Source organism: Populus euphratica, unplaced genomic scaffold (genome assembly GCF_000495115.2).
Source record: "Populus euphratica unplaced genomic scaffold, PopEup_1.0 scaffold33.1, whole genome shotgun sequence".
In the NCBI taxonomy this organism is placed as follows: Eukaryota; Viridiplantae; Streptophyta; class Magnoliopsida; order Malpighiales; family Salicaceae; genus Populus; species Populus euphratica.
The window spans coordinates 1,145,697-1,155,335 of record NW_011499906.1 but is presented as its reverse complement, the minus strand read 5'-3'; the positions used below and the strand labels follow the sequence as shown (position 1 = coordinate 1,155,335).

The 9,639-nt window shown below is 34.6% G+C and overlaps 1 protein-coding gene across 5 annotated transcripts; it reads right to left on the bottom strand.

Moving 5' to 3' along the window:
- Window positions 1–989: 989 nt before the first annotated feature.
- Window positions 990–8,776, bottom strand: LOC105133437 (inter-alpha-trypsin inhibitor heavy chain H3-like). 5 transcript variants are annotated; one of them, XR_843803.1, is made up of 14 exons: window positions 8,168–8,776; window positions 5,601–5,753; window positions 5,281–5,493; window positions 5,106–5,195; window positions 4,844–4,960; window positions 4,133–4,402; window positions 3,641–3,797; window positions 2,938–3,015; window positions 2,702–2,802; window positions 2,365–2,535; window positions 2,128–2,202; window positions 1,987–2,041; window positions 1,793–1,900; window positions 1,407–1,496 (listed from the first exon to the last, which is right to left on the bottom strand). XR_843803.1 is itself a non-coding variant. In XM_011037441.1 (13 exons), exons 1-13 carry the CDS (start codon window positions 8,573–8,575, stop codon window positions 1,167–1,169), a joined length of 2,271 nt encoding a protein of 756 aa, XP_011035743.1. In that variant the 5' UTR covers window positions 8,576–8,772; the 3' UTR covers window positions 990–1,166. The 5 variants fall into 5 exon arrangements, 4 of the variants coding, with proteins under 4 accessions (XP_011035743.1, XP_011035744.1, XP_011035746.1 ...); XM_011037441.1 differs by lacking the exon at window positions 1,987–2,041 and having other exon boundaries at window positions 990–1,496; window positions 8,168–8,772; XM_011037444.1 differs by lacking the exon at window positions 1,407–1,496 and having other exon boundaries at window positions 1,782–1,900.
- Window positions 8,777–9,639: the final 863 nt, after the last annotated feature.

Here is a 9,639-nt window from a genome sequence, read left to right as displayed (position 1 = left end):
AATCTTGCACTCACAGACTGAAATGAATCATCTCTTTCAATAGCCATAATAAACAAACAAAGAAAATCAAAATGAAAAGACAGCGAAAGATAAAAATACCAGATTATAGAAATTGAACAGATATCGCAAAAACTAAACAAATATTTTCTCAAAGTTATATAATTACTCCAAAATAAAAAATTACAGAACCTTAATAAAATAATTGCAGAAACTAAAAGGAAGATGAAATACCAGATTTACAGAAACTGAACAAATATCACTTAAAAAAATTAACAAAAAATAAGTTCTATATGAAATTAAGCCTCATTTTATAAAATTAATTGTAATACTATGTTAAAACAATCTAAATTAATATAAAAAAATATGAACATAATAGAAAAAGAAGCTAGAATTCTCATTAATTTTTTTATTCTGAAGTACTTGTTTTAACTTAAATATAAAGATACTATATATAAATTAAACTAAAAATACTACTATACCATTAATAAATAAAATAAGATAAATGTATTACTTAACATAATATAACCCTTATTTTTTATTTAAATATCTTAAAATATTAATTTTTTATTAAAAAGTAAAAAAACAAATAAGTGATAATTTTACTGCTTTACTTTCACTCTTTAAAAATTGAATTTACATTTTTTAAAACTACATTAAACTTTAAGGGATAGTGTAGTAAATATAATAAAAAATATATAAATTGACATAATATTTAGTGCAATTTCACAACTTGTGTGAGAAATTTAATAAAAAAATTTAATAAAACTCTCTGTTTACAAGACGGCGGGAGTATGCTTAAAACTTTAAACCCTTAATAAAAAAGTTGAAAAAATAAAACTTTAAACCCACCATTTGGATGTGAGCTTAGATTTTACTGACACAAGCGATGCTGTAGATCAGTCCTCAGACAAGAGCTCGAAATATCTAAAATCAAACAAAAATGACGACAGAAACAAGCGAAATAAGGAATTTCACAAAGCATCCACTCATTACATGCAAAATATCTATCTTTTTTTTTTCTTGTGATGGAACAGAAACAGATGAAGAAAAAAATAAAAGGTTTGCAGTTAATAATATACAAAGGAAGTCGCAGCAGGATAACAAACACACAACATTGCATTCTTGTATCACTCTGCACTGTTCAGCGACCATTTACAAGAACTTATTTACCCGCATTCGCAGAGCTCAATACAACAGTTAATGCACTCAAAGCAAGCAAGGGCGGCACAGAGCTGGGAGAGGACAATAGCGCATTGATTATTCATATATGAACAAGTTTGGATGAAGCACATGCAACAGCAGCGATCCACCACCCTGCTACAGCAGTTTGAAGCAGCATTGAACAACATCTCAGTTGCATCAGATGACCTTGTCTCAGTTCCTGGAGGAATGTTCTCAGCTGTTGCACTCAAGTTGCCAAAGCCAACGCATTGGTTCCCCAACATGATTTTCATCTGTAAGTCCATTTTCTTAAGGGGGTTGATCTTGTTGAACACCTGTTTTCATAGATACAAAGGAATATTTGCAAACAATCTCCTAAGTAATATTTGAGATTTTAAAAAAAAAAAAAATCATAAGCACGCTTCCATTTAAGACGAGTCATCGAGCAATGCAAGAAAAAGGCCAGTTTGCAGCCGCTGCTTGATAAAAAAAAAAATGCTGGATAATAGACGTAACATTTGTTATTCGAATTGAGAAACTTGTCTGCTTGTTGTGTATAATTAGAAGAGAGAAAGTAAATAAATTCTTCCGAGAATTAAGCATAAGTTTTAGGAGTTAGGCAAGTGCTTACATCCCGTATCAGAATTGTTTCTGAGGCTTTCTCTTCTCTAAGAGTGTGATGTAAAACCATGAGGGTGTATTCAGATGGAACCCCAGTTTGTATGCTCATTTTTGCAACCTACAATGAAGAAGATCAAACGCATTAGGTTTGCAAGAAGTAACAATGGTTACACACATGACCACAACCACGCAATCCATGCCAACCTAGCCAATAGAACTTTGCCCCAAACATGTTTCTTCCTCTCCCAACGTAATCACTCTGTCCGTGACAACATTAGTTCCCTTTAATTTTTTTTTTTTACAGTGTTATTGATGATCAGAATCTTAGCAAATTCAGTAGCAAACCTTCTGTTCCAGTTCTTTACTTCCTGACAACCATGCATTAGCTGTGAGTAAATCAATTTGTCTCCTTGCAACTACCTGCAGAGTTAGCTAAGAATACTTAGAGAAGAAAGCTCCAGGAACAACTTTCTTATCATGCAATTTTTAAAGATTGCTATTTTTTGATAATCTATCTTACAACCACTAGGTGATGTTAAGTGCATATTTATTAAATAATGGTATGTCCAGAAGAAAAATTACTCTATCAACAGGCAGATCCTTTGCCTTCTGCGCTTTTATGTCTATTGTGAACTTCCTCATGTCTGCCAAGATGCCACTTAGCTTGACAGAGTCTGGAAAGTTTCCACTATACCTCCCAGATAGAATCAATGGGCATCCACATGAGAGGTCTGGGATACAAAACGGAAGCAACTGCAAGGAACTCGGAGAAGACATTATGTCAGAAACAGTCAGAAAAATTGAATGCGATGAGAGAATCAAAACCTCCTCTGTTGAAACATGGTTATGCTAAGAGATAGTATGAACATTTTCAAGCCGGATTAGCATAAAACAATATTCATTATCTTAAATAGAGCACCTCAACCGAGTCTAGAGATTCCAAAGCATCAACGGTTATATTGGCTAGAATGATTGATGATGCAGCTGCGAATAATCTCTGCATTCGAAAATCAACCGAATCTGGCCAAAGAAAAGAGCAATAGAGAAATTGACTTTATAAGAGTCTTTCCTGCTTGACTTTACACAGTATTGAAATGTACACGGCCTATTGCACCATAAATTCCCCTTCTAAAAAGCAACTGAAATATAGCTAACCTGCATCATAAGCTGTATCAAAGTGACCCCTCCCAATTTGTGCAAGCATTCGCAAGAAATAGTGATTACAATATGTACCTGGAGAAGTTTTTTTCATTTTATAAGGTTCTTTAACAAATTGTATAAAAAGGTAAGAAGTGGTGTAAGGATGCAGTATATAATTTATTTTAATATTCTGACATTTGTTGAGAAGAATGAGAAGATATATAATAAAGTCAAACAATGTTACTTGGGACAAAAGCCTAGCGTCCACTCCCCTAATTGATGTGCTTTCTTTCATTATGCTAACTAGAGGTAGCAGGTATAGTAAAAAAAAAGTCCGCTATAAAGCAGATATCAGGTGGATAGGCAGACCAGTTTTGATTGCCAGGGAGAAATGCTCAACTCTAGTAATCGATATGGCAGCTCGTTTCAGCTTGTCCAACACAAAGCTGGTAAGCTTGAGCGCCATGCAGGTTGGGCTTCATTAAGCTCATGATATGTTGACATCTGAATAACAAGTTTGATAACAAGATATATTGAAAAGCATCGCAAACTGAAATATGACTATCGAAACACTAAGTTCTCGCGTGCAAATGTGTGTTCAGTCATCAATTCAGACATTAAGTGTATCTAATAGGCAACTTCAGACATGACAGATCAAAGCGATCAAGACAATGGGAATCAAACAACTGAAGTTACAACTGAAGCAACAAAATCTTACCAATACCAAATGTACATATGCGAAGAGAAATCGATCCCCCGCTTGTGAGAGAACCTTTGACAAAATTGCAAATATCTCTTTCATCTTCAACAGCCCCATCAGTGATGAGGAAAATGAGAGGAATTGAATCAGTAGTTTCAGCCAACAGCTTTAAAGCCTAAAACATAACACGTTAGAAAATAAAATCTGTAAAATTCTTGAAAAGAGTATCTTGTTTAGAGATGTGAAAGTGGAAAATGAAGCATCTAAAATATGTCCAGCGTAGGAAAAAAAGAGCAAATGGGATCGGGCAGGAAGGACTCTAGGTAGTGATTTTCGTGCTCTACGTGGCATATGGTTACTTATAGAGAGGGAGGCAGACAGTGTAGAAGCCAGATCTGGCTACTTCATTTCCATAAACTAGTTGAGAACTGGATTACAAAGCCACAAAAACCCGAGCCAAAAGCAATTTCAACATGGTTGAAAGGACGTATAGTGACACAAAGGAAATACCTGTTTGAGGGGGGCTAAAATGTTGGTGCCACCAGCTGCAGTTAATTTATCATTAAGCCACTGAGTAGCTTTTAATATTGCTTCTTTAGTTGCCTGTTCCATTAATGATGAGAATAAGTAGGTCTCCACATTGAAAGCTATAATGTTGAAAGAATCTTCTGGGTTGAGCTTCTGGAGAGATGACAATATTCCATTCTTTGCACTCTCGAAAGGATTCCCTTTCATGCTTCCACTAATATCCATTAAGAATACCACTTCCTTCCTGAAAGCCTGACAAATTCACAAACATGAAGTAGGAAAAGTCACATAATTTTGAAACTTTAATAATGAAGCCTTGGTTCGGACTTCAGAGACAAGAGTGTTTGGTCCTTTGAGTTCATATGGCACCAAAATGAAACTACAACAAAAGTAGGCAAGTATTCCTCTAACAAGAACACTTTCGTTTCTATTAGCAGTGTTTTGTGCCTTCATTAGTTTACTTCCAGTTTATTAGCTTTTGGCGGCCACATTCTCCTCCTTTTTGGCACGCCATTGTTCCAGTGACAAGAAAAATTCTGTCCTCTGTAATTTGCGCGACAAAACTTCTGGCATGAAGGGTTTTTTTTATATAAAAAAAAAAGAGTAAATTATCCTTACAGACCACTTGTCTTTTTTTTTAAATGAAATACTTTAGAAAATAAATAATCATGCAGAAAATTTATGGTAACGAACTTTCATGCCCTGGTTGTCTCCAGGAAATAGATAGCAGCAAAACATTTGTCTGTCATCAAAATCTCGTAAGAATGGAGACTGCAAAAGCACACCACCAAGTAAATCCTTGGAGTAGACCTGTGAACACGGCAGTCAACCACAATAAGTGCTGGTATGGCTCACTGCACATTTTGTATATTCATTGTCTGATCATCAATTACATGGCAATACTATCGAAATAAATATATCTGGGAAAAAAACAGCCGGGGGTTCAAGGTCTTACGTTGTAGGAAAAACTGAAGTCAGCACTTGACCAAGTCAGTACTTCTGCATCATATAAGAAACCCATTTTACCAACTTCACGCCTTAGCTCCTGTCAAACCATAATCACCATCTCACTTCCTTTGTCTTGTTACAAGAAGCTGATTGAAGCATTAGAGCCTACTAGAATGGCATACCTTTAGAGCATGGCTAGTACACCTGCATAAAATTTCTTTACCAACACCAGAGTTCACATTCAAAAGTATCTTTTCTCTCTTAGAAATCTTCTTGCCGATGGGATTGACAGATGATGGAAAACTAAATGGTACATTGAGACTGAATTGCCCCTCATGATATAGCAACTTTTGAGACCAAGTCACTTTGATCGAGAAAGTTGAGCCTCCTCCAACCTAAACAGGAAATGAGAATTCAGATAAATATTTTAGCAGAGCAATGTGAAACAATTCGTAATCCATAACCAGAATTAATTATGCATCAAATGCACTAGGTAAATCACCTCTGGAATTTCAAAACTATACATGCTGCCTTTTATTAAACGCCCATTCCATCCTCTGCGTACTTTTTCATTGTCATTTGCATCTTCTGCTTGGATCAATTGACTATGATAAGATCTTCCAGTAACATCAACCTCGACACCTAGAAGTGAACCCTGTTAGCCACATCATGTTTTACTTGAGAACTTCAAAAAGAAGAAGTTAATTTTAAACATTCAAGAAAAACGAGTAACGATTCAAGGAAATAATAATGCAATATGTACATATATGTTCTTCATTGTGCAATGGTGCCAGCAACAAGTCGTGTTATTCATTTCAAATAAGTGCGCGTGTAGTTTTACACTGTTTACTAATTTGGACATACAATGAATGACTAATAGTACAAACATGAGACATGTTAGGTCGTGTCTTTTCCAATTATATGCTCCTGTACCATTCATAAATTACGCATCACATTATAAAAACTTTTTTATTTTATTTTTTTATCATCAAATCACCTTCTTTCTAAGCTCAATCATTTATCTAAAAACTCACTATTCCGCCAATTAATCAAACACAAACACTATCATGCCATTTGATGGATAAATATATTGTAATTATAAAAAATAAATTCTGAGTCCAAGAAATTGTTTAAAAAATTTAAAAAACAGGTGATAATCTATTGAGAAATGAGTAGGTATTGCTTGTATCTATATCTAACATTCATAGATTTCATAGAATATTAGGTTTAAATGACATAAGTCAAGCTTGCTTCAATATCCAATATTCTTAAGTGTGGTTATAAGTTGAGCTCAATTGGATATAGGTTTAACGAATTGTAAGATCTATCACCCTTAGGTTTGGTTGTACACCAAATTTAATTAGAAATGAATCTAGCAACTTTCGTTGTACACCAAATTTAATTAGAAATGAATCTAGCAACTTTCATTGTACACCAAATTTAATTAGAAATGAATCTAGCAACTTTCTCAACCCATCGACCTTGGTAATAGGTCTCACGTGCTACTAGACTCAATGTCTATGGACTCAACAATATACCGAATCCAAGCAAACAAGTGTCTAGAAAGCTGTAAGAACTAATGCCCTTGAGCATAGAAACTAACTAATCCAAGAGGGTATGGTTTTGGTGAAATACCAGACCTAACACTTTTAGCTTAGTTGTGTGTTGAGCATAATTAGGCATTGATTTAACAAACAACCAAAACTATCGCCTTTAGGCTTGGCCACATGCCAAATCCAAATTGAACATAAATCAGATGAGCTTTTAGACACAACACTCTTGAGAGACATTGGTTTAGCATATTGTCAAACCTGCCATCTTTGGGCTTAGCATCGTGCCAAGCCCAAGTGACTATAAAAGTGGCGTGCTACTAGACCCCATACCTTTAAGTCTCAAGTGAGTATCGGTCTAGCGAGGTGTTAGATCTAGAGTCTTTAACAAGAGTTTGGCTCACTACCATACTTATTATTGACTGTGGGCTTAGGAGCGTGCCAAGCAAAAATGACTAAAGGCCTGGAGATTATTATAAGCTCCATGTTGGGCCATAAAACTCTATTTACTTATTCTTATAACTTTTAATATAAAATAGTAATATTAGGGATATTCGTCTTCCTATACCTATAGGTGTATAAAAATCTCCAAATGACCTACCACATTTATTTCTTATTAATGTTGTGTAAGAGATATTTATTTCTTATTAATATTATGTAAGATATATCTATCACTCATTAATACTATTGAGAAAAAATAACTCTCCAACCTTTCCATTACATCAAAACAGTTCAAGGCCCATAAATTCTCCTCGAGTCACTTAAGTAAAAAGTTCATAATTTCTATTTTTAAAAAAATATATTTTTAATTTCAGAGTGTTTATCACTTAAAAACTAAAAACAAAGAATAAGAGTAAATGTTCATTCTCTCATTTTTTTTTCTCTATTCTTTTAAAAAAATATATTTTCAATTTCAAAGTATTTATCATATAAAAACTAAAAATAAAAAAATAAGAATAAATGTTCATTCTCTCATTCTTTTTGTAATAATTGACTTAAAAATTACTAATTTTATCATTTAAAAAACCTCAAATCCCATATAAAAAAATTGTTTTACAAGTTATAAGTTTTCTATAACAGCTTAGAAGTTTCATTAAACATAGAAAGTATATTATCTTGCTTGAATATGTAATTAACTCATAATCTATCTACTATTCGTAAGCCCTTTGGAATTTGAAACATCAGCAGCTTTTTTTTTTTAACTTCTCCTCTTATCGAATCCCTTGCATGGTAAATTCCAGTGAGGAATATATGATCAAAATTTGATCCCAGACTAAGTATCAAATTCTTAAGAAAATCCAGTGAATTGGTCAACTGACACACCCATGCAATCGTTATTATTAAAAGGTCTAGGGCTCTAGCTTCTCATTTTGTAATGAACCTATAAATTTTCCAAATTTTAATATCCATGAAAAAAAAAGTATCTAATTTCGCTCTCATTGACAATTACATAAAATTCAGTATCCCTGATTGATAAATTATAAGCCAAAAAAAAAACCAACATATATTAGTAGATTACCTGCTCTCCCATGGGAACGGCAATGCGGACATCACATTTCCTACTCGCTTTAATGCAATGCACGCGCCACGCGCCGCTAAAACAAACGTTTGCATGATCAAAACAGCAATCAATCTCCATAGCCACCGCTCCATGCATCTGCAATGGTATCAACGCCGGCGGCTCACACCGCCCATGAACGTAAGGCTGATAACTGGGTACGTCTGGATTGTCCACCAGCTCCGGCTCCGAAACCACCGCATAAGCCATCAACGCAGTAGGCAAGTAACTCTCCGCCAGCTCCGACGACTTCGATGACATCGACCGCGTCATCGCAGCCGATGCCGCTGGGGTCATTTCCTTTCCGTAGTAAATTCTCTTCGAAAGACTCAAGCCGTACTCCACGCATGTTGCGAACTCTCTCGCCATGTAGAAAAAATCTTCCCGGAGAAGAAGATCGATGGAGCTGTAAGTTATGTATGAAATGTAAAGGTAAGGTTTCTATTTGAAATGCAGTTAGTAGCTGAGAGGGAAGGTGAAAAGGAACCGAAGAAGAGAACGATGGGGTGGTGTGGACTCTTTTGGAAATTAATATATGGACAGCGCTAGTAGGCCAGTGGTTGTTGAACACATGGAGTTCGGTGGTGTGTCTTTAATACCTTTTTATTGAGGTGGGCGAATGACTAGACGACATGTAATGGACTTCTTGTTTTGGGTCGAGATCCTGTGTCCTGAGATGTATGTTAGTCTTTTTAAGTACCTAATAGGAACTCGCCATGTGGAAGTGTCTGTTACTCATGAGAGAAATTCAGAGAGAGGACATTTTTGACCAAAAGAATTTCTGAACTTTTTAACATTGATTTTTTTAAAAAAAAAAAAAAACCTAGTAGAAGATGCTTTACAGTAATTTGAGGTATGCTTAGAGTGCTGTCCAATTAGTTATGGGTGGGATAAAAATTCGGTCTGGTTTTTGTGACCGAACACGAAATGCACGTGGTTGAATTCAAAAAACAAAAACAAACGGTATATTAATCAATTACTTAACAGAGCGTTAACAGCTTGCTTAAAAGCCATTTGCTGGTTTATTAAAGTGATTAAAGGAGCACTAATAATAAATTAACATTATCAGCAAGTGCACTAACTCATTTGACTGTCTGCCACTCTGTATTCAGACTATAAAGCTGTCAAATAAAAAAATTAAGAAATTGAGAAGAAAGGCACCCTTCCTCACACTTGCTTAGACCACTCGAACCATGAAGAATGATATCATTAGCTAGTCTCTGTACACATATCATCATGATGCTAAGAAAATCTATACACTCAGAATGACTAGCATGAGAGGGTTTAAATACTAATTTCGAGAGGTTTCATTGTGCTTTTCACGTGGTGGATCGTGACTTTCATGAAAATATCATCTTAATTTAAAATTTTAAATAATTAAGATATAATTTATATTATTATATAATATTTTTTAAATAAAAACTTTTTAAATT